The sequence below is a fragment of the Anomaloglossus baeobatrachus genome, chromosome 1 (genome assembly GCF_048569485.1).
Source record: "Anomaloglossus baeobatrachus isolate aAnoBae1 chromosome 1, aAnoBae1.hap1, whole genome shotgun sequence".
In the NCBI taxonomy this organism is placed as follows: Eukaryota; Metazoa; Chordata; class Amphibia; order Anura; family Aromobatidae; genus Anomaloglossus; species Anomaloglossus baeobatrachus.
The window spans coordinates 752,324,167-752,349,920 of record NC_134353.1 but is presented as its reverse complement, the minus strand read 5'-3'; the positions used below and the strand labels follow the sequence as shown (position 1 = coordinate 752,349,920).

General features: G+C 43.9%; 1 protein-coding gene across 1 annotated transcript in view; it reads right to left on the bottom strand.

Moving 5' to 3' along the window:
• The window catches only part of MYL2 (myosin light chain 2), a 29,478-nt gene extending 5,310 nt beyond the window's left edge, over positions 1–24,168 (bottom strand). The window contains exons 1-4 of the mRNA XM_075341843.1: positions 24,040–24,168; positions 15,776–15,865; positions 12,356–12,431; positions 8,317–8,421 (exon numbers count right to left, since the gene is read on the bottom strand). Coding sequence (XP_075197958.1) covers positions 8,317–8,421; positions 12,356–12,431; positions 15,776–15,865; positions 24,040–24,153 — 385 coding nt within the window. The 5' untranslated portion in view covers positions 24,154–24,168. The remainder of the gene's footprint in view (positions 1–8,316; positions 8,422–12,355; positions 12,432–15,775; positions 15,866–24,039) is intronic.
• Between the last annotated feature and the right edge of the window lie 1,586 nt (positions 24,169–25,754).

Sequence of the window (25,754 nt, the reverse complement as noted above, 5' to 3'; positions counted from 1 at the left end):
AAAAAAAAACTTTACTCACCTTCTCTAGCCCTGCAGCCTCTGCCGCTGCTGTCACTTGCTTCCGACTGCTGCTCATTATGCTCATTGCATATTCACTCCACTGCGGGCCGGAAGCAGCAGCAGCGGGGAGTCGGCAGGACCGGAGACCGAAGAACAGCACCACGGACAGCGAAGCCAGGGACAGGTGAGTAGAAAGTTGCCATTCTCCGTGTGTTATCACGGATAACACACGGAGAACACACGTGTGCCATACACACGGCTCACCGAGGGCAATACGCCCCTTTGACACATCCGTGAAAAACGTGTGTGATTTTCACGGATGTGTGAAAGAGGCCTAACTGCAATATTCTCTATTTACCCTTGTAAAGAAGAGAACGCGCTACAGTCGTGTTTCTTACCATGCCATACTGTGACATCCAATTTTTTTTTAGCGCATCCATAGACATAAATGAGTAAAGGCCGCTTTACACGCTACGATATATCTAACGATATGTCGTCGGCGTCACGTCGTTAGTGACGCACATCCGGCCTCGTTTGACATATCGTAGCGTGTAACACAAATGAGCGACTGTGAACGAGCAAAAATACTTACCTTATCGTTGCTCGTTGACACGTCGCTCATTTTCAAAAAATCTAACGTCCTTCTGTGCTCCAGTTGTTCATCATTCCCGAGGCAGCATACGTCACTCCGTGTGACACCCCAGGAACGATGAACTGCAGCTTACCTGTGGCCGCCGGCAATGCGGAAGGAAGGAGGTAGGTGGGATGTTACGTCCCGCTCATCTCCACCCCTCCGCTTCTATTGGACGCCTGCCGTGTGACGTCGCTGTGACGCCACATGAAGCGCCCCCTTAGAAAGGAGGCGGATCGCCGGCCAGAGCGACGTCGCAGGGCAGGTAAGTGTGTGTGATGGGTGTAAGCGAGGTTGTGCGGCACGGGCAGCGATTTGCCCGTGTCTCACAACTGACGGGGGCGGGTACGATCACTTGCGATCTCGCTAGCGAGAACCCAGCGTGTAAAGCCCGCTTTAGACTCATCCAATCCCCATAGGAAAATCAAGCATGCTGTGATTTTTTTCACAACTCACATTAAGCCAGTGAAGCAAATCAGTCATCTGCATTGCCTCACTGAATAACATTGGTCCGAGTGCTGTCCATTCCTTTCACTGACTGCACTCGGTTGTGTTAATGAGGCCTCACACTGAGAGCACTGTGCAGGAGTGCTGTAATTTTTTAGTCCATCTTTAAAGGGAATCTGTCATCAGGTTTTTGCTACTAAGCAGAGGACAGAGCTGCACACTCTCTAAGGGGGTGGTTTGTTCAGCGTCACAGTGACGTCACAGCAGCGTCACTGAACCGCCGCCCAATAGAAGTGGAGGGGCGGTGATGAGCGGGACGAACATCCCGCCCACCTCCTTCCTTCCGCATTGTGGCCGGGAGGCAGGTAAGGAGAGCTTCCTCGTTCCTGCGGTGTCACACGGAGCGATGTGTGCTGCCGCAGGAACAAGGAACATCTTCGTTACTGCTGCAGTAATGATATTTGAGAATGGACCCTCATGTCACCGATGAGCGATTTTGCACGTTTTTGCGACGATGCAAAATCGCTCATAGGTGTCACACGCAACGGCATCGCTAAAGCGACCGGATGTGCGTCACAAATTCTGTGACCCCAACGAGATCACTTGAGCGATGTCGTAGCGTGTAAAGCCCGCTTTAGTCTCCGCACTTTTAGTAAGGCACCAAAAAGCATTATCATACTACTCACCTCTAGTTTAATCTCTTGTTTGTAGGTAAATAGTTTTTTTGAGGTGACGAGATCCCTTTAAAAAGTAACTGAAGTTTTATTTATTTTTATTTTTCAACTAGAATTGTAATTTGGATATATTTTGTAATACAGTTAATCATCCTATTTTGCTGATTTCATGTAAATAGTAGGTCCTGTAGTGGGTTTACCAGAAATATAAATCTGTATTCTGCCACACTCAGAGGAGTACAGCTGGTTGTATAGAGTGCTCTTCTTTTAAGGCCTCTTTCACACGTCCGTGCCTCCGGTACGTGTTTGGTCACTTTTCTCACATACCGGAGACACGGGCAAACGTAGACCCATTAAAATCAAAGGGTCTGCGTTCACGTGCGTATTCTGCCATGGACCGTGTGTACGTGTGGAGCATACGTGTGCCCGTGTGCTCCACATGTAGACATGTCCGTTTTTCTCCGGCATCGTGGGTGTCACATGGAAAGCAAACGGGTCACACGTAACACAAACGGACCACACGGATGTGTTCCGTGTGACACGCACCGGAGAAAACACATGTGTCTGCGAGAAAAAAAAAACTTTACTCACCTTCTCTAGCCCTGCAGCCTCTGCCGCTGCTGTCACTTGCTTCCGACTGCTGCTCATTATGCTCATTGCATATTCACTCCACTGCGGGCCGGAAGCAGCAGCAGCGGGGAGTCGGCAGGACCGGAGACCGAAGAACAGCACCACGGACAGCGAAGCCAGGGACAGGTGAGTAGAAAGTTGCCATTCTCCGTGTGTTATCACGGATAACACACGGAGAACACACGTGTGCCATACACACGGCTCACCGAGGGCAATACGCCCCTTTGACACATCCGTGAAAAACGTGTGTGATTTTCACGGATGTGTGAAAGAGGCCTAACTGCAATATTCTCTATTTACCCTTGTAAAGAAGAGAACGCGCTACAGTCGTGTTTCTTACCATGCCATACTGTGACATCCAATTTTTTTTTAGCGCATCCATAGACATAAATGAGTAAAGGCCGCTTTACACGCTACGATATATCTAACGATATGTCGTCGGCGTCACGTCGTTAGTGACGCACATCCGGCCTCGTTTGACATATCGTAGCGTGTAACACAAATGAGCGACTGTGAACGAGCAAAAATACTTACCTTATCGTTGCTCGTTGACACGTCGCTCATTTTCAAAAAATCTAACGTCCTTCTGTGCTCCAGTTGTTCATCATTCCCGAGGCAGCATACGTCACTCCGTGTGACACCCCAGGAACGATGAACTGCAGCTTACCTGTGGCCGCCGGCAATGCGGAAGGAAGGAGGTAGGTGGGATGTTACGTCCCGCTCATCTCCACCCCTCCGCTTCTATTGGACGCCTGCCGTGTGACGTCGCTGTGACGCCACATGAAGCGCCCCCTTAGAAAGGAGGCGGATCGCCGGCCAGAGCGACGTCGCAGGGCAGGTAAGTGTGTGTGATGGGTGTAAGCGAGGTTGTGCGGCACGGGCAGCGATTTGCCCGTGTCTCACAACTGACGGGGGCGGGTACGATCACTTGCGATCTCGCTAGCGAGAACCCAGCGTGTAAAGCCCGCTTTAGACTCATCCAATCCCCATAGGAAAATCAAGCATGCTGTGATTTTTTTCACAACTCACATTAAGCCAGTGAAGCAAATCAGTCATCTGCATTGCCTCACTGAATAACATTGGTCCGAGTGCTGTCCATTCCTTTCACTGACTGCACTCGGTTGTGTTAATGAGGCCTCACACTGAGAGCACTGTGCAGGAGTGCTGTAATTTTTTAGTCCATCTTTAAAGGGAATCTGTCATCAGGTTTTTGCTACTAAGCAGAGGACAGAGCTGCACAGCTATGATGTAAAAAATACAATACATAAAGTGAGGGTGCACGGCCTACCAAACTGTAAATGTAGAAGGGAAAAAGAAGTAGGCAAAAAGCACTCAACTCACTGGATAAATATACAAAATATAACATAGAATTTATTAAGGAAAATTACAGTGCAAACACCATAAAAACAAGTAAAAACAGCAAGACACTCCTCCCATGGACCACAATTAAAGTGCTGAGGCAATATGCATTACAATGCAGGTATACCAATATAGGAACCAAATATTGAAACTGACTGGGGCACTAAAAGTCAGTATGAAACCAAAATTATCAACAATTGTAGTGGCCCCAATAGTATGTACTAGTACACCAATGCAAATATAACAGTGCATAAGAGGGAAAAAGCACTAATAACAGCAAGTAAAAGGCCTAAGAGGGACCCAGAAAGATTAATCTAGGTAACCTAGAGGATAAGTAATATAGGCATAGTACCAACTAAGGGGATAATCACCCAGAGGTCCAGGGAGATAACACCCGAATCAGGGAACCATGTAAGAGTGTCAGGGGGGAGACACCGACCCGACGCGTGTCGCTCAAGGGAGCTTCATCAGGGGAGGGTAGTGAAGTGGAAAAAAGCACACATATAAATACAAAATCAAATGAATAAATTAGATACCGGTGTGGCAGTAGTTCGGACCGTATGCTTTCAGCGTCCGGAAATGAAGGAGACCAGGAAGTAGATAGTGGTGCATCCATAAAGGGCTTCCCCAGAACACAGAGACCTTAGGCGCAACTGCGCATGCGCGAATAACGGCGAATAAGTGCGCAACTGCAAAAAGTTTCCCCCAGTAAGACAGGGATAACGGGCGCATATGCGCATGCGCGGTGGCCACCATGCGTAAAAAACGTAGAATATCATACTGCGCAGGCGTCCAAGGTATTCACAGCGCAGCCAAACACATAAAGCGTCTAGACATTAGTATAATACTGGAGATGCACCAATATAACGGAGCGCAGTTGTTTGTTTGTGTCATAGACATAGAGTATTGCTTATTTAGATGGCTGTAACAGAGCCATATCCCCTCAGTACCCTGGTGTACACATAGGACACATATAAACATAATCAGTTATAGAATATAAGTCTGAAAAACACTCTGATGGTATTAGAACAATGTAGAATGTTATCATAAGGCAACAGGGTGGATGGGAGAGAAAAACATTAACATAATCATTAATTGACAAGGGAAGGCAACAATGTAATACAGGAGAAGGTCCAATCAAAGTCCTAAGGAAGATCAAAAAATACGATCAAAGGTAGTCCAAAGAGACGGGGTCCATCAGTGAGCGATACTTCCATATGTTCAAACGAGGCCAGAAGAGACCATGGACACAGGATTCTCCCTTTCTTCTTTGTCACATTAAAACCAGGGAGCTCAGAAGGGTAAGGATAATTCCAAAAAACTGAAAAAACGATGGTAGAATAAAATAAAATAAACAACGCACGAACAGCAAAACGAAGGCCAAGGCAAAGGGAGGAAGGAAACCCCACGCTCACCCAAGGAACCCAGTAAAAAGCAACTCCTCATTAAGGACAACCTTCTCCTGTATTACAGGGATCTGTTTTGGCCCTCCTGATTACTGTGTCATATAACAAAATCTGTATATCCCTATTTATTTCATGCTTTTTCTAGCTGTATTTGGTACCATCCTGTCTGTACATTTTCTCAGGGGAGGGTAGTGACTCTTTTGGTCATTATTATATCAACCTTTTCCCCTTTATATGTAAATCATTTATGCTTTGACTAAATTGTTGCCTTCCCTTGTCAATTAATGATTATGTTAATGTTTTTCTCTCCCATCCACCCTGTTGCCTTATGATAACATTCTACATTGTTCTAATACCATCAGAGTGTTTTTCAGACTTATATTCTATAACTGATTATGTTTATATGTGTCCTATGTGTACACCAGGGTACTGAGGGGATATGGCTCTGTTACAGCCATCTAAATAAGCAATACTCTATGTCTATGACACAAACAAACAACTGCGCTCCGTTATATTGGTGCATCTCCAGTATTATACTAATGTCTAGACGCTTTATGTGTTTGGCTGCGCTGTGAATACCTTGGACGCCTGCGCAGTATGATATTCTACGTTTTTTACGCATGGTGGCCACCGCGCATGCGCATATGCGCCCGTTATCCCTGTCTTACTGGGGGAAACTTTTTGCAGTTGCGCACTTATTCGCCGTTATTCGCGCATGCGCAGTTGCGCCTAAGGTCTCTGTGTTCTGGGGAAGCCCTTTATGGATGCACCACTATCTACTTCCTGGTCTCCTTCATTTCCGGACGCTGAAAGCATACGGTCCGAACTACTGCCACACCGGTATCTAATTTATTCATTTGATTTTGTATTTATATGTGTGCTTTTTTCCACTTCACTACCCTCCCCTGATGAAGCTCCCTTGAGCGACACGCGTCGGGTCGGTGTCTCCCCCCTGACACTCTTACATGGTTCCCTGATTCGGGTGTTATCTCCCTGGACCTCTGGGTGATTATCCCCTTAGTTGGTACTATGCCTATATTACTTATCCTCTAGGTTACCTAGATTAATCTTTCTGGGTCCCTCTTAGGCCTTTTACTTGCTGTTATTAGTGCTTTTTCCCTCTTATGCACTGTTATATTTGCATTGGTGTACTAGTACATACTATTGGGGCCACTACAATTGTTGATAATTTTGGTTTCATACTGACTTTTAGTGCCCCAGTCAGTTTCAATATTTGGTTCCTATATTGGTATACCTGCATTGTAATGCATATTGCCTCAGCACTTTAATTGTGGTCCATGGGAGGAGTGTCTTGCTGTTTTTACTTGTTTTTATGGTGTTTGCACTGTAATTTTCCTTAATAAATTCTATGTTATATTTTGTATATTTATCCAGTGAGTTGAGTGCTTTTTGCCTACTTCTTTTTCCCTTCTACATTTACAGGTTTTTGCTACGTCATCTGAGAGCAGCATGATGTAGGCAAAATGGCCCTGAATCCAATGATGTATCACTTTAATGGATGCTGCAGTTCTCACAAATTCAAAGTTTTTAGATTTAGCATGCAGCAGAGCTGAGAAAGCTGCCCCTGCCCAAGCCACAGCTCTATATCTACAATGTTTATAAACAGTGAGCTGGTTATCACAGCAAGGGGCATATTGGACTACCAGGCATGCACTGCAGTACTCTGAACAATGACAATCTCCTGGTGCTATAACAATCATTGCAAGTAAACAGCGCAGAACTTGATAAGAAACACATAATTGAAATATGTGTTTTAACCCCTACAGCAGTTGTCTTCAGATTACATACCAAAAACCTGCTGACAGATTCCCTTTAAATGAATTGGAATACAGGTTCTCAGTGGTTTTCTTTGCACCGCAATATTTCTGACCATCTGCTTTGCAGAGCCTCATTCAGGTGTTCACATTCTGAAGTGTGGTATTTTCATCTATTTATTTGAAAGTATGGCATTGTATATTGCATTTGTTTGGCGTTACAAACAAGTGCTGTAGTGTTAATTGAATTTATTGTATTTACACAATATTTTTTGTGTTTTTATTTCAAGCAATATAATAATTAGCTAGAGAAGTAACTTTTGGAGTTAGGACCACAATATTTAGTTCTGTAGTTGTGGCCTCCTTCACACGTCTGCATAAAACACGTACATGAAAAAAAAATAGTACTGGTGTCAGGCCCCCTTCAGACATCGGTGTCTCTGGTACGTGTGACATCCATATACCGGAGACACGTGCACACATAGACCCATTAAAATCAATGGGTTTGTGTACACGTGCGTGTTTTCCCATGGACCATGTGTCCATGTGGAGCATATGTGTGTCTGTGTGCTCCACACGACGATATATCCATTTTTCTCCGGCAGCACGGGTGTGACCGGACCGCATGGACCGCACACTGATGTGCTCTGTGTGACATCAGTGTGACACGTACCGGAGAAAACCACGTGTCAGTGAAATAAAATTATTTTCTATGCTCACCTGTCTCCACCGCTGTTGCCTCCATCACTGGTGTCCCTTGCATCCGACCCCCACTCATTATGCTCTTTGCATATTCACTGCACCTCGGACCGGAAGCAGCAGCAGCGCCGGACACAGCAGCACCATGGACAGGTGAGTATACAAATTCATCCTTCATGTCAGTGTGCTATGCGAATGACATACGGATAGCACACTGACAGCAAATGTGTGTGTTTTGCACAGACGTGTGAAAGAGGCCTCAGTCAGTGTTTTGTATCATGGTATCATCAGTGTGTCTGTTTTTAGCACGAGTGTGTAATCAGTATTTTTCATAAATGGCTATAGAAATAAAGACATGACAAAGCTTATCTTATACTTTTCAATATTAAACATATACAGCACACAGATGACACACAAATTTACGTTTTTCACGGACCCATGTATTTTTTGCGCAGACACATGGCACGTGAAAAAACATGGACAAATGCATAGCTCCATAGATTATAATGGGTAAGTGTGGTATCCGTAAAGAACAAAAGGTGCCACTCGTACTGGAAACATGGATATGTGAAGGAGGACATACTACTATTGTTAAGTAGATTTTTAGTATTCTAACAAAGACTCTGCTTGTTAGCATTTCAGAAAAAGTGGCCACATACATCTAAGATTCTTGGTAGAAATGATAAAGTACAAACCTTTCAGCTTCTCCCCAAACATTGTTAAGAACACTGTAAAATTGATTGGTCCTGGAGCTTCTTTTAACATTTCGTCCAGTTCTTCATTTTTTACATTCAAACGCCCTTCCAAGACAAAAGAATGTGTGTATAATAACATAACAGCATTGTATCATTCATCAGCTCTATGTGTGGTAGGTTTGTTGCCCTAAGGCCTAGCACACACGGGTGTGATAATCAGAGGTTAGTGAATACGATAAAAAATCGCATTCCACTCGGACCAATATTACTCTATGGGGCAGCTCCCATGAGCGATTATTTTCTCAGCCCTAATCAGACCAAGAAAACAGTCTCAGCATGCTGCGAGTGCAATACGAGTTTATTTCACTCGCACCCATTCAAGTCTATGGGGCAAGAGAAACATTGCATTGCTCTCGCGTTACACTGGTGAGCGTGAGCCAAGTTTCATACGAGGACTCGCACAAATCCCTGTGTGACCTCAGCCTAATAGTTAAAAGGGATTTCTGCTGCCCCTCACTTCCACATTAGGAAATGATGACTACCAGGCATGGACAGCGAGCAGGTCTTTTTCACATGTGGCTTTCTAATGCATAGAGCAGGTGCTGGTGATACAGACAGACGCTTAGGCATCTGCCCATGAAGCATCACAAGTGCTGCAGAAGTGAGCACCATAGACGAAACCCTTTAATAATCTGAGGCGAATTCCCTATAAATTACTTTGAATGAAACCTGTGGCAATGTCTGACTTCTCTGTTTTAGTAAATCATGGCATTCACCTTCAAATAACAATTCTGGAACACGTTTCTTATAACTCTCCATTGTACTGTTCCTTTGTTATACCTCTATGAAATTAATCACGTACATGATAAAAATGGTACCTGTGTGATCAGTATGTTGCATCACCGTATCATCAGTGTCCATTTTTCCCATCAGTGTATCATCGGTTTGTCCATTTTTCCCTTCAGTGTATCATCAGTGTGTTCTCAGTGTATCATCAGTGTGTCCATTTTTCCCATTGGTGTATCATCATTGTATCCGTTTTCCCCTTCAGTGTATCATCAGTGTATCCGTTTTCCTATCACTGTATCATCAGTATATCTGTTTTTTCCCATCAGTGTATCATCAGTGTGTCCATTTTTCCCATCAGTGTATCCGTTTTCCTATCGGTGTATCATCAGTGTGTTCGTTTGTCCCATTAATGTATCATCAGTATGTCCATTTTCCCATGAGTGTATCATCAGTGTGTCCGTTTTCCCATCAGTGTGTCCGGTTTCCCATCAGTGTATCATCGTGTGTCCGTTTTCCCATCAGTGTATCATCAGTGTGTCTGTTTTCCTTTCACTGTATCATCAGTGTGTCTGTTTTTCCCATCAGTGTATCATCAGTGTGTTCTCAGTGTATCATCAGTGTGTCTGTTTGTCCCATTAGTGTATCATCAGGGTGTCCATTTTTCCCATCAGTGTATCATCATTGTGTCCATTTTCCCATCAGTGTAACATCAGTGTATCCAGTTTCCCATCAGTATATCATCAGTGTGTTCTCAGTGTATCATCAGTGTGTCCGTTTGTCCCATTAGTGTATCATCAGTGTATCCGTTTTCCTATCGGTGTATCATCAGTGTGACCATTTTCCCATCAGTGTATCATCAGTGTGTCCGTTTTCCCATCAATGTATCATCAGTGTGTCCGTTTTCCCATCAGTGTATCATCAGTGTATCCGTTTTCCTATCACTGTATCATCAGTGTGTCCATTTTTCCCATCAGTGTATCATCAGTTTGTCTGTTTTTCACATCAGCATATCATCAGTGTGTTCTCAGTATATCATCAGTGTGTCCGTTTTCCCATCAGTGTATCATCAGTGTGTCCGTTTTCCCATCACTGTATCATCAGTGTGTCCGTTTTCCCATCACTGTATCATCAGTGTGTCCGTTTTTCCCATCAGTGTATCATCAGTGTGTCCGTTTTCCTATCACTGTATCATCAGTGTGTCCGTTTTTCCCATCAGTGTATCATCAGTGTATCCGTTTTCCTATCACTGTATCATCAGTGTGTCCGTTTTCCCATCAGTGTATCATCAGTGTATCCGTTTTCCCATCAGTGTATCATCAGTGCATCCGTTTTCCTATCACTGTATCATCAGTGTGTCCGTTTTTCCCATCAGTGTATCATTAGTTTGTCTGTTTTTCACATCAGCATATCATCAGTGTGTTCTCAGTGTATCATCAGGGTGTCCATTTTTCCCCATTAGTGTATCATCAGTGTGTTCTCAGTATATCATCAGGGTGTCCATTTTTCCCCATCAGTGTTTCATCAGTGTATCTGTTTTCCTATCAGTGTATCATCAGTGTGTCCGTTTTTCCCATCAGTGTATCATCAGTTTGTCTGTTTTTCACATCAGCATGTCATCAGTGTGTTCTCAGTATATCATCAGGGTGTCCATTTTTCCCCATCAGTGTATCATCAGTGTATCCGTTTTCCTATCAGTGTATCATCAGTGTGTCCGTTTTTCCCATCAGTGTATCATCAGTTTGTCTGTTTTTCACATCAGTATATCATCAGTGTGTTCTCAGTATATCATCAGTGTGTTCTCAGTATATCATCAGTTTGTCTGTTTTTCACATCAGCATGTCATCAGTGTGTTCTCAGTATATCATCAGTGTGTTCTCAGTATATCATCAGTTTATCTGTTTTTCACATCAGCATATCATCAGTGTGTTCTCAGTATATCATCAGTGTGTTCTCAGTATATCATCAGTTTGTCCGTTTTCCCATCAGTGTATCATCAGTGTATCTGTTTTCCTATCAGTGTATCATCAGTTTGTCTGTTTTCCTATCAGTGTATCATCAGTGTGTCCGTTTTTCCTATCAGTGTATCATCAGTTTGTCTGTTTTTCACATCAGCATGTCATCAGTGTGTTCTCAGTGTATCATCAGTGTATCTGTTTTCCTATCAGTGTATCATCAGTGTATCTGTTTTCCTATCAGTGTATCATCAGTGTATCTGTTTTCCTATCAGTGTATCATCAGTGTATCTGTTTTCCTATCAGTGTATCATCAGTGTGTCCGTTTTCCCATCAGTGTGTTTTTCACGGATGCTAAATAAATAAATGACACATCTTCTTCTTTTTGCAATGTTATACACATATAACACATGGGTTAGTTAAAAGAAAAAAAGTTGTGGTACCGTGTTAGCCAGTTGAAAAATGATTGATTGCTCTCAGTGAGAGAAACAAAATTATAATTTTGTAGTTGTGTTACTTTTTAATGGCTAACTAAAATAAAATAAATGATGTTACAAAGCAAGCTTTCAAGACTTCTCAGGTCTTCTCAGGTATACCATGCATGATGAAGAGAACTGAGAAGTCTCGAAAGCTTGCTTTATAACATCTTTTTATTTTATTTTAGTTAGCCATTAAAAGGTATCATAACTACAAAATTATAATTTTATTTCTCTCCCTGAGAGCAATCAATCATTTAACACATGGGTGGCACACAGATGGTAACACTCAGTTGTCAACTTATTCGGAGACTACCAAGAAGAACAACAGAGGAACACCACACTGTAGGGTTTTAAGAAAATATGTTCTGAATATTGATTGTTACAACAGAAATGTCACGATAGGTGACATTCTCTTTAAATGGATGTTACTCCCCCAGGTGACAAATACTTTTGAGTTTGCCTTTAGTAACATAAACGAGCTATTTTTATCTAATGCTAACTCCGATAACAGCTGTATACTCTCCAATGACAATTGAGACCTGTGGATCCTACACAATTATGTGGATGGCATTACAGTTTCATGTGTGGACATGGCGATGTGGTATGTGTGACATTTAAGTAATGGACTGTATATCCAGGATGTGATAATAAGGATTAACTTGTAGAATCATTTCTATAAACTGCTCATATATTATTGGCAACATGTCCTCAGATATTGTATTAGCAGCAGATTGTGTCTGTTTAACTTTGATGTTATTTTGGAACCTTCATAGGAGAGTGCAACAAGTACACATACAGTATAAGTATCGCTCGTATTACCTAAAGCTGCAAAGGTATCTCTGAGATCTTCTTTATCAATGAACCCATCTCGATTCTGGTCCATGATGGTAAAAGCCTCAATTAGGAAGAATAAAATAGAAGTTAATTGTTTTACTGTAAGGATTTTGTCTTTTATAGCTAAAGCGGGGCCTAATGAGAGTGATGTACAGTAGTAGCTAAACAATAAAGCACAAACAACAGAGTGAATATGTTATTATGTGAACGAACCAAGGTTCACGATAGGTTAACCAAATATTCGACCTTTTTGAAGATAACAAGATATAAGAGATAACGAGATAACAAATACAATAATTTTTTGTAGGGTTTATTTTATATTTCAGTTGGTTAACGTTTTTTAACTATAAATGTCAATGGCAGTAACAATGAATGTCAATCACAGTGTATCACAAAAGTGAGTACACCCCCTCATGTGTTTGTACATATTTTATTACATGTTTTCATGGGTCAACACTGAAGATATGACACTTTGATACAATGTAAAGTAGTCAGTGTACAGCTTGTATTATAGTGTAAATTTGGGGTGCCCTCTAAATAACTTAACACACAGTCATTATTGTCTAAATTTCTGGGAACAAAAGTGAATACACCCCTAAGTGAAAATAGTGAAATTGTGCCCAAAGTGTAAATATTTTCTGTGGCCACCATTATTTTCAAGCACTGCCTTAACGCTCTTGGGCATGGAGTTCACTAGTGCTTCACAGGAGCCACTGGATCCTCTTCCATCCTTCATGACGACATCACGGAGCTAGCTGTTGGATGGTAGAGACCTTGCGCTCCTGCACCTTCCATTTGAGTATGACCTACAGATGCTCAATAGGGTTTAGGTCTGGAGACATGGTGGCCAGTCCAGCTTCTTTAACATCAATTTCTTTAGCAAAGCAGTTGTTTGTCTTAGAGGTGTGTTGGGGGTCATTATTATGTTGGAATACTGCCCAGCGCCCCAGTTTCCATAGCGAGGGGATAATGCATTGCTTCAGTATGTCAGAGTACATATTAGTATTCAAGGTTCCTTCAATGTAGCTCCCCACAGCCGGCAGCACTTATGCAGTCTCAAACCATGACACTCCCACCACCATGCTTGACTGTAGGTAAGACACAGCTGTGTTTGTACTCACCTGGTTGGCGCCACACACACTTGACACCATCTGAACCAAATAAGTTTATCTTGGTCTCATCAGACCACAGGACATGGTTTCAGTAATCCATGTCCTTATTCTGCTTTTCTTCAGCAAACTGTTTGTGGGCTTTCTTGTGCATCATGTTTAGATAAGGTTTCCTTCTGGGACAACAGCCATGCAGACCAATTTGACAGTGTGCGGAATGTAGTCTGAGCACTGACAGGCTGACCTACCACCCCTTTAACCTCTGCAACAATGCTGGCAGCACTCATAAGTCTTATTAAAAGACAACCTCTGTATATAACGTTGAGCATGTGCACTCACCTTCCTCGGTCAACCATGGTGATTCCTGTTCTGAGTGGAGCTTGTCTTGTTAAACTGCTGTATGGTCTTGGCCACCGTGCTGCAGCTCAGTTTCAGGGTGTTGGCAATCTTCTTATAGCCTAGGCCATCTTTATGTAGAACAACAATTCTCTTTTACAGATCCTCAGAGAATTCTTTGCCATGAGGTGCCATGTTGAACTTCCAGTAACCAGTATGAGAAAGTGTGTGAGCGATACACCTGCTCCCCATTCACACCTGAGACCTTGTAATACTAATGAGCCACATGACTCTAGGGAGGGAAAATGGCTAACTGGGCACAATTTCACCAATTTCACTTAAGGCCGCTTTATACGCTACAACATCGCTAAAGCGATGTCATTGGGGTCACGGATATTGTGACGCACATCCGGCCGCATTAGCGATGTCGTTGCGTGTGACACCTATTAGTGATTTTGAATTGTTGCAAAAACGGTCAAAATCGCTAATCGGTGACATCCTCCCCTCATCTCAATTATAGTTGCTGCTGCAGGTACGATGTTATTCGTTATTCCTGCGGCAGCACACATTGCTATGTGTGACACCGCAGGAACAAGGAACCTCACCTTACCTGCGTCCCGCCAGCAATGAAGAAGGAAGGAGGTGGGCGGGATGTTCGTCCCGCTCATCTCCGCCCCTCCGCTCTGATTGGGCGGCCGCTTAGTGACGTTGCTGTGACGCCGAACAAACGCCGAACAAACTGCCCCCTTAGAAAGGAGGCGGTACGCCGGTCACAGCGACGTCGCTATGCAGGTATGTGTGACGGGACCATGCGATTTTGTGCCCACGGGCAGTGATTTGCCCGTGACGCACAAACGATGGGGGCGGGTACGCACGCTAGCAATCTCACTAGCGAGATCGCAGCGTGTAAAGCGGGCTTTAGGGATGTATTCACTTTTTTGCTAGCAGTTTAAACATTAATGGCTGTGTGTGGAGTTATTTAGAGGACACATCAAAATTACACTAAAATACAAGCTGTACACTGAGTACTTTACATTGTTTCAAAGTGTCAGATCTTCAGTGTTGTTCCATGAAGAAAAGATAAAATAAAATATTTACAAAAATGAAAAATGTCAGAGGAGTATTCACTCTTGCAATATTCTGCATATGTGTATATATATATATATATACATATATATAGTATATATATACACACATACTCTGTGTGTGTGTGTGTATATATATATATATATATATATATAAATATATATATATATATATATATATATATATATATATATATATATATATATATATATATATATATATATATAAAACAAAAACCATGACAAAAAGTACTACTATTGGTGTATAGTTTGCTGGGTGGATAAATTAAGTTGCAGCATAAGAGAGTCCAATTCTGATTTTATTGCCAAAAAAGTGGAATTTGTGGCAAGTGCATTTAGACACTTTTTTACATGTGTCTCTAGAAAAAAAAAAAGATGGCTAAATTTATTAACAAACTGTATCAGATTATGATACAGAATATCATTTTCTGTAGAGAGGAGTACATTTATTTTAGTGGAATTAAATTCTCAAATTTTACAAAACTTCATATTCTTCAGAAAATTGATTTTTTTGTAATTTCCTCCATGCAAATGCAGCAAAATGGTAAACAACTAGCGATATCGCTGCGTGTAACACCCTCTCTAGTTCCCTGTACACCAGTTTTCCCTGAAAAATCCACATGATTTAATTAGAATCTCTGCAGATCCGATCATCTCTAGTTTTCCACTGATAAACATCTCTTACGAGTTTCACATAAATGTAGTAGTTTTGATCCATTTTGTTCTATTTGCTTAGTTTTTGGCTGCATATACCAGACTTCAGCCAAACTTAGTGCTCGACTTTAATATCATAAGAGCCAAAGCAGTATGACAGATTACGACTGTCGTTCCATTTACCTACACACATCATTTACCTCCTTAAACTCTTGAATCTGTGTTTGCTCAAACATGGAGAATACATTGGAGTTGGCCCCTTCTGCCCTCTTCTTTGCTTTCTTGGGAGACTTAAAAAAAGTTGTAATACATATTAATGGAAAGTAACATTTTATATTTGCTTATTATCAACAGTGTCATTCTGGTCAAAAACGTCCAAATTTAGTCTGTAGGATAAGAAAACAGAAGAATAGACAGATGTTTGACCTGTCTGATAGATCACGATTCACCTCTTCTTTCTTATACTGTATACGGCTGGTTAGACAATCTGGTAACTTAACTTCTTTTATTTAAACTCAACCAGGAAGTGCCTTGAATATGCTGAAATATAGTTTACTCTGTAGTACTGAAATATTTCAACGAAAACATATACAGTAGGTTTACTAACTGCCTGGCTAATTATAAAGTGTCCACTAAGTGGCGCTCTTTACCTTCTTCCTGTCACCAGAGCAAAAGTAGCCAGTTTTTTGCTCTTATTTTGTTCTGTTTTGTTTCTTTTTTTGTTTGTTTGTTTCTTTTAAATCCACTACATGGTTCCAGAGATATTTGGTCCTAATTTTTAAGGACAGAACGTGGTTCACAGGGTAATAATGCAGAGCAGCCTAAAGGCACACTCCCAGTGAATTCAACAAGCCACAAACACTTGTTAAAGTCCATTAAGAAAAAGGTCAATATCTCTGAAAACGTATGGAGAGTTAAAAAAAACCAAAAAGGAAAATAAAAATTGAATACCCAGGGGAGCAGCAGGAAAAAAATGAAAGAAAAAAGGGCGACTTTCGACATGGTAACAGCTAATCTGTAATTCACATGTTTCTTCCTGTTTGTATATAGGGAGAATCCTGTTAGTACAGCTGAGACAGGCGGGTAGATGTCGGAGACGTTTCTTGGACAAATCTTTCTTACTTTGGAAAATGATTCCTACCATGGTAAATATAGGAACAGTGCTTTTGTAGTTCAATAAACGTTAACCAATCAGATCTTTGTTCCTATTGTCTATATTACACCAGACCATTGAAGGGGTTGTCCAGGACTGATATACTGACAGATGAACTATTCATAGGATAGATCATCAATATGAGATCAGTGGGTCTGACGTCTGATATCCCGACTGATCTGAAATTCACTACAGCAGCGATGTATGGGGTGGAACACCACAGCTCTATACATAGCTTGAAGGGGTGGTTCACTACTCTGCAATAGTGACCACATCTCTGTAAAACTGATAGGGGAGGCTTTTTGTAAATACCTTGTGTTGCCAATTCATCCTCTGAGCTGCTCTTCCCCATCGCGTGACCCCCGGGCTCCGTGACCTCTGGGATCCGGTTATGTCACGTCAGCTTCCAATTGACCTGACATCACGTGGCCATCTCCCGTATTCATGAGTGACTGGGTTGTGGGCAGAGTTTTACCGCTCATCCCAGCCCAGCGTCACAGCGCAGCATCTGCCTGCTTGCGGCGATCTGCAGTGAAGGAGAGCGCACGCAAGATCCTGGGCTGTGACGCTGGGCTGTGACGAGTGGTGAAAGGCCACCCACAGCCCAGTCACTCTGGAAGACTGGGGCTGGCCTTGGATCCCAGAGGTCATGAGCCCAGGGGGTCACACTATGGGGAAGAGCAGACAGAGATAGCGCTGCTCAGAGGCTGAATTGGCAACACACGGTATTTACAAAAAGCCTCCCCTATCAGTTTTAAAGAGATGTGGTCACTGAACCACCTCTTTAATTGCTGCCATCAAGTACTGCACTTTAAATGAACTATCCATAGGCATCACTTGAATAGGAATTAAAGTCTTTAATTCCCATTGAAGTGATGCGTACAGATAGTTCATCACTATGTCAGTCCCAGAAAACACCTTTAAAGTTAATCACAATGGGGTGACATAAAACAAAACAAATGTGGTTAAGAAACTGCTGTCACAACAAATAGAATGAAACTAATGTCTCAGCACTTTCTATATAATGTTTAAATAGACATTTTTGAATAAAGATTAAAAGCCTTCTATAGAAGAGAATATGTACTTGGAACGCAGAACAAACTTTGTTGTGACAGCCCAAAATTCATTATTTTTATTTAAAGTTGTCCCGTTTCAAAAAAACTTCTGCCCATAAGCTCAGTCATGTGTAAAAAAAAGACAAACCAAGCTCTCTGTAAGCCCAGTCCTGATCTTTGTGTATTGGTTGCAGTGGTGACATCACATTAACAACACTACAGCCAGTTACTGAGCTCAGCGGCTCTACTGATGAAGATGGAATGAGTTGCTGAGCTCAATCACTGTCAGCAGCGGTCAATGTGACGTTACTGTGAGGTTGCTGTAGTTTCTGATCAACAGAAAACAGGGCAGCGGCAGAGAGGATGTGCTGGACCAGGGAGGGTCTGTAAAGCTTGGTTTCTCATTTACACATAACTGAGCTTATGGACGAAAGCTAGTCAGGGCCGTATTTACCATTAGGCACCGGGGGTCCGGTGCCTGGGGCGGCGTGTTGCGGGGGGGCGGCGCCAAGGGCGACAGTAAAAAAAAAAAATATTTTTTTTTAAAATTTCCCTCCCCAGACTCATTACTATAACCGGAGTCGGGGGTGGGGAGGGGGGGCTTGGGGGGTGTTAGTTGGTCCCGTTTTTAATTTGTATTAGCGTCTTAAACGCTAATACAAATCATCCTCCAAACCTGTTCCCTGCGTGCCGGCATTTCCGGGCTTAGGAGCTGCAATCAGCTACCTGGCCTGGCGCGCTCACTGATGACGTCACGGGCAGCGCGATGAGTCACCGCTGCCGGCGTCTCTGCAGACTGAGTGCCGCTGAGGAGCTGAGGAGAGAAGTCACCGGAGCCGGGAGGTAGGCGCTGTAGAGCCGAAGATAGCGGCGGTAACCGGCGGGGTGTAATCTACATGGGACAGGGGCAGCCATAGGGAGAGCTCTCTATGGGAAAAGGAGGTGCTTGGGGTATAATCTGTGTGGGGCAGGGGCAGCAGCCATAGGGGGTGCTCTATATAGGAAAGGGGGTGCATGGAGGGGGATCTCTATGGGGCAGGGGGCAGCAGCATAGGGAGCGTTCTATATAGGAAAGGGGGTGCATTTAGGGGGATCTCTATGGGACAGGGGCAGCAGTAATAGGGGGCGCGCTGTATAGGAAAGGGGGTGCATGGAGGGGGATCTCTATGGGGCAGGGGCAGCAGCCATAGGGGGCGCGCTGTATAGGAAAGGGGGTGCATGGAGGGGGATCTCTATACGGCAGGGGCAGCAGCCATATGGGGCGCACTGTATAGGAAAGGGGATGCATGGAGGGGGATCTCTATGGGGCAGGGGGCAGCAACCATAGGGGGCGCGCTGTATAGGAAAGGGGGTGCATGGAGGGGGATCTCTATGGGGCAGGGGGCAGCAGCCATAGGGGGCACTCTATATAGGAAAGGGGGTGCATGAAGGGGGATCTCTATGGGGCAGGGGGCAGCAGCCATAGGGGGTGCGCTGTATAGGAAAGGGGGTGCATGGAGGGGGATCTCTATGGGGCAGGGGCAGCAGCTATAGGGGGCATGCTGTATAGGAAAGGGGGTGCATGGAGGGGCATCTCTATGGAGCAGGGGGCAGCAGCCATAGGGGGCGCGCTGTATAGGAAAGGGGTGCATGGAGGGGCATTTCTATGGGGCAGGGGGCAGCAGCCATAGGGGGTGTGCTGTATAGGAAAGGGGGTGCATGGAGGGGGATCTCTATGGGGCAGGGGCAGCAGCTATAGGGGGCGCGCTGTATAGGAAAGGGAGTGCATGGAGGGGGATCTCTATGGGGCAGGGGCAGCAGCCATAGGGGGTACACTGTATAGGAAAGGGGGTGCATGGAGGGGGATCTCTGTGGAACAGGGGGCAGCAGCAATAGGGAGCGCACTATATAGGAAAACGGGGTGAATGGAGGGGGATCTCTATGGGGCAGGGGCAACAGCATAGGGAGCGCTCTGTATGGGAAAAGGGGGTGCATTGGAGGGTCATCTCTAGGGGGCAGAGAGCAGTAGCATAGGGAGCGCTCTGTATGATAAAGGGGGTGCATGTATTTGGCTCTGTGGGGGGCAGGGGTCAGCCTGCGGGGTTGGCTCAGTATGGAAAAGGGGGCAACGTGGGGTGGGCTCAGTATGGAAAAGGGGGCAGCGTGGGGTGGGCTCAGTATGGAGAAAGGGCAACATGGCTCAATATGTAGAAGTCTAATGTGTGGGAGACAGTTCGAATAGGGGGCAGCATGTGGTGCAGACAGTTTGGAGATCGTAGTTCCTAAGTGAGGAGGGTGTAGTGGGTGTAACTCATGAGGGGAGACGGTGTGGTATATAAAGGGGGCAGTGTGGAAGCCATGTACCATAATATAGACAGTGTGGGGGTCATTTTTTTGTGCAGGGATTAAAGTGAGGGACATTTATTTATTTTGGGGGCTTATTTAGGGAACAGCATGGTTGATTATTTTTATAATGACATGTTATTTTTAAGGGCACTGTGTCGTGATGTGCTGCAGAAGAGCAGAGAAGATGGAGGTGTGCAGAGACGAGCTGTGGATGTGAAGTCATCATGGCACCAGGACCTGTGAGGTACCGAGGTTTGAGGCTGGATAAATGCAGGTGATGGCTAAACACATTGCTAAATGCAGGTTTTAAGTGATCGCTGATCTATATCCAGCAGATGGTCAGTGGTTTAACAGCTTCTGAGAGTGTGACCGCACTTTCATGTGCACAGTACGATCTTTACCATGATCCTCCTGTGCACATAGAATAGCATTGTTCTTGGCAGCATGTGTTCACAGGACAATGTGCGGCCAAGAAAGATATTTAAAGGCGTCTGTCACCCCCCAAATGCCAATTAAACTGTACAAACATTTTTTTAGGGAACACAGCCCATATAAAAATCATGCCAGGTAGTAACAGTGCAACCTAACAATAAAAAAATCTTCTATTTTATTTATTTATTTATTTTGCAGTGAGGGGGCATTGTACACTTTTGGAGTGGCCTATGGCATAAACAAAAGGGAATCTTTTATCAGCTGTGTACACCTGGTGTGATTTCTGTATGGGCTGTGTACACCTGGTGTGATTTCTGTATGAGCTGTATACACCTGGTGTGATTTCTGTATGGGCTGTGTACACCTGGTGTGATTTCTGTATGGGCTGTGTACACCTGGTGTGATTTCTGTATGGGCTGTGTACACCTGGTGTGATTTCTGTATGGGCTGTGTACACCTGGTGTGATTTCTGTATGGGCTGTGTACACCTGGTGTGATATCTGTATGGGTTGTATACACCTGGTGTGATTTTTCTATGGGCGAATATCCCTATTATGAATATTTGTGCAGGGTGATCGGCATTTTGTGGGTGACAGATATTTTGCTCCTACATCAGCTGATTGACAGTTTGTTGAGGTAGACCAATAATCCGCAGCAGTGTAAACGCACCTTAAAGAGCGACTTAATGTTTTAGAAATTATTTTATGTTTTAGGGTAATTAATTTTGAGCATATCTGAGGAGAACCCGGTCCTGAGTCCCCCACAATTGCTCCAAAGACCTATTAGGATAGTGCAGGAGAGCAGACAGAGCAGCGCGGATTCAGTAGAAAATCAGAGTCCTGTCTCCTGAGCCGTGCACTTCACCTATGGGGGTCTCAGGACACATTACTGCACCAGTTTGAGAATTAATGGACCTTTTTGATGACCCTTCTTTTGAGAATCCTATAGCATGGTGCATGCTGGGATATTCGAAAGAAGCGTTATCATGGGGCAGAGGCTGCAGTCACTGCCACAGCCTCTGCCCCTCCCTGAAATGAAGCGTCATCAAGGGACAGGATAGGAAATTCTTAATGCAAGTATATTAAAAAAAAATAAATTATATTTTGGCACTAAATATAGGGATTTAGAATGAAAATTACTTTGCCTTCGGACCAAACCTTTAAGTTACTCTTTAAATGTTTACTAGTGCAGCTACTAGCAAGTAATCAGTACTGTGGTACCTAGTTTGATGATAGTTGGTAACAACAATTTCAATAATCTCTTTACCATTGTTAAGGTATACATGTTTATATGATGGGGGCTAACTTGACATTGAAAGTGATCGCTGTATAACGTTGGTGATATGTCATGTATTGACGGTTATTCTCAGGCTGTATTTCTGTACTGACAATTGTTCTGGTGATGCAGTCATGTACTGACAGTGGTTCTGGGGCTGTATTTCTGTACTGATGATTGTTCTGGTGATGTAGGCATGTACTGACTGTGGTTCTGGTGATGTATTCATGTACTGATGGTTGTTCTTGTGATGTAGTTATGTACGACCATAGGAACGCAGCATGTAGCGTTTTTTGAGCGTCGGAATACTTTTTTTTTCTACTGCGCATGCTCAGCTCTTGTGTTTAATAATTGAAATCAATGTTTCTTTCTCTCTCTCGGCGGCTGAACGATCAGCTGATTGCTCGGTGGCTGGATTTTGAGATCGATCAGCTGGTTTTGAGAATGATCATCTGATCGCTCGGCTACTGTGAACAATCAGGTGATCGCCCAGTGGCCGGCCGCCGGGTGATCAGCTGATCGTTCACAATAGCCAGCCGCTGGTAAAACAGTAAAAAAAAAACAAAAAACAACGGATCGTTGTTTTGCAGCATCAGTCACATCAGTTGTGCCACTATCTGCAACGCATCCATTGCATAAATCACACAATTGATTGTGACGGATGCAAAACAACAGAAGTGTGAAAGCAGCCTTACCAGTAGTGGACGTTACAATTTAAAGTGCCTAGGGCAGCATGAATGCCAAATACGGCCCTGAGGCTAGTTGAAAAAGCACAACCCCTTCAACAGTCCTATAAATCATAAAAATATACACTGATGAAAATAACTGCATGTACGTCTGTTGTTGAGAGTAACTGTGAAGGCAGGAAAAAATGAATGACTGCTGAATACTTCAGATTTAAGTTTCTTGGTTCTATTTAAACTTTAACCTAGAAGATTAAAAGGAAACTGTCAGCATGATACATCCTCCACCCAGTGGCATAACTGGAGTCCAATGGGCCCCAGTGCAAAATTTGGAATTGGGAACTCCACCTGCATGTTGCTCAGATATTTGTGCCCTTGCAGCATTCTAGATCCTATAAATACATATGTTCACCCCCTGTGTAATAATGTCCTCCTTCTTGGTTTCTTCCTGTAATAATGGGAGACATATAGACCAGGAGGGGGGTCATATTAACCAGGATGGGGACATATATACCAAAATGGGGGAAATATTTACAAGGAAGGGATCCAGGATGGGAGAACTATAGACCAGGAGGGGGGTTATATTAACCAAGATGGGGACATATATACCAGAATGGGGGAAATATTTACCAGGAAGTGACCCAGGATGGGGGACAATAGTACATGATGGAGGACGTTACTACATGATGAAGAGAGAGGGAGGGCAACACATCTCTTATAGGATTTAAAATGCTACAATGGCCCATACATCTGACCACCATGCAGGGGGTGGCAGGTCCAAATTTTACATTGAGACCTATAGGACTCAGGTTATACCAATTCTTTCAGAGTCCTGTGCTCATACAGGTGGCTGGGGTTGGGATGCTACATGTGTAAGAACCAGGGTAGGGATATAGCTTAAAGGATTCACAATTATTTATTAGTGGGGTGTTGTGATATTTCCATTTATTCTGTCTTCCAAAATTCAAACTGCTTTTAGAACCTGCTCAGTCTGGTTACAGATGAGGGTCTTGAACAGAATTCTCTATTAAGATATTTTAAAAAGGGTGTTTGAAAGTAGACAACTCCTTTAAGGACTCTCAATTTCATAAACCAATCTGGATATTGATGAAGGCTGTCTCATGAGGATTATTCTGATACTACAGATGCAATTATTGTAAAAAACATATTGTCATCCAAGGTAATGTAAAGCAATTGTCATGCAATAATTGTCTCAAAATAGTGTCAATAATTGTCATCAAAATTTGTAACAAACAGATGTATTGCATATCTGTTATATACTGCACTGTGTGTAAAAAATATATCATTGCAATGTGAGAAGTAAATACAGACAAGATGGTAGCATAAGTAAGATGCCTTTACTAACCCAGTAAAAAACATTAAGTGTGGATTTTCTACCATCACTCTCCCACTTCTGAACTCAGTCAGTATATTTTACATGAACCATAACTATATACTCCATCTCTTAATTCATGATTCCCCACTGCCCTTCCCTGAGTGATGAGATACACCAAGGTTACAAATTTCCACATTGTACTTACCATTGTTCGGCTGGCACTTGGGGTGTTACTGTCAGCGAACCTGCTAGTCCTGATCTGCGAGCTTTGCCCAGTCACACAATAAATAAGCCCCATACTAGTTATAAATAAACTCATGCCCACTTTTGGCAGTGTAGGGTAGCCCCATCCTCAAACATGCCTTTCCCTTGTCTCCAAACTTGACACATTGTTGTGCACTCTGATGATATGTGAGACAAAGAAGATCTGAAGGTTATGGAAACCCAATGCCTGTGAAGCTCCATCCCATGTACAATCTTATTTAAAGCAACAATGCCATAGCAGATGCTGTGAACTCATGACAATTGATGCAGAACTCTTGATTTCACGCACCCATTGTTTGTCATGTGCTTTTATTACTACCTACGTATCTCTGCTGATGATTCAAGAGATGGAAGAGAAAACTAAATAACTCTTTATTTTAGTTTTAGATCACCTATAGATTGTAAGTGACCCAAAAGTGTTTCCATAAAGCCTATAAATTCATAAATGTATTAGTTAACAATAAGCATGTAAGGCTGAGACAACACACAGTCACACAACAAGCAGCGTAATCTATGACTGCCAGTAGACTGTAGAAAATCATAAGACTTAGGGCTACTTCACACACAGCGAGATCGCTACTGAGTCACGGTTTTTGTGACCCCATTAGCGATCTCGCTGTGTGTGACACTGAGCAGCGATCTGGCCCCTGCTGTGAGATCGCTGCTCGTTACACACAGCCCTGGTTTGTTTTTTTTATTGTTGCTCTCCCGCTGATAAGCACACATCGCTGTGTGTGACAGTGTCACGCTCCCCGGGTCCCCTGCCCTGCTTCCCGGCTCCCCTGCCTCGCTCCCCGGCGTTACATCTCGTGGCTCTCCTGAGGCAAGGACTGAGGCAGTCTCCCATTCCTTGCCTGCCACGAGCACTCCTGCTCAGCAGCGCCGAAGGTCTGCCAGACTGCGCAGTGTGCAGGAGATACCTTCTCAGAGAGGCACCAGAATGGTGACACCTAGTGGTTCTCCTGTTACAAGGAGTGAAGCGGTCTCCCATTCCTGGCCTGCCGCAGACTCTCCTGCTCAGCAGCCCCGAAGGTCTGCGAGGCTGCGCAATGTGCAGAGGTTTACTGCTCAGGGAAGCAGTGAGATTCCCGTTATCTCTGCACATTGTGAGACCGAGGATCCCGCCTCTATTTCCCAGAGGCAGGAGGGTGAGCATGTGCAATGCGTGGTGGGTCCTGATTCGCTCACTGACGTCACACGGCTTGATGACAAGGCTGGTGACGTGGTGAATCCTGACTGGCCAGGCTGGGACGTCGTGGACCCTGATTGGGTCAAGTCCGTCATCTCCGCCTTGCGCCTGCCCTCGGGTGGAGCTGCACCTCCTTAAAAGCTCCCCCTGCCATCATGGCGGCGCGCGACCGTCCTTCTATGTTTGGATGTCTGGCAGCATGCTGCCACGCCACTGCTCAGGCATTACTGTCTCTTGTGGGCTTGGCCCTTGCTGCTCCGGCAGTACCTCGTTTGCAGGCCATGTTCCTGTCTTGCTGCTCCGGCAGTACCCCCGTCAACAGGCCGTGTTCCTGTCCCAGGTGAGCTCCTCAAGTCTCCATTGGACTCACCTGGTTATTGAAAGTACACGTGCGTGGGCACCTCTGTGCTACCCTCGTGCCATATTCTCGTGACTTCCACTGGCACACGTGCGTGGGCACCTCTGTG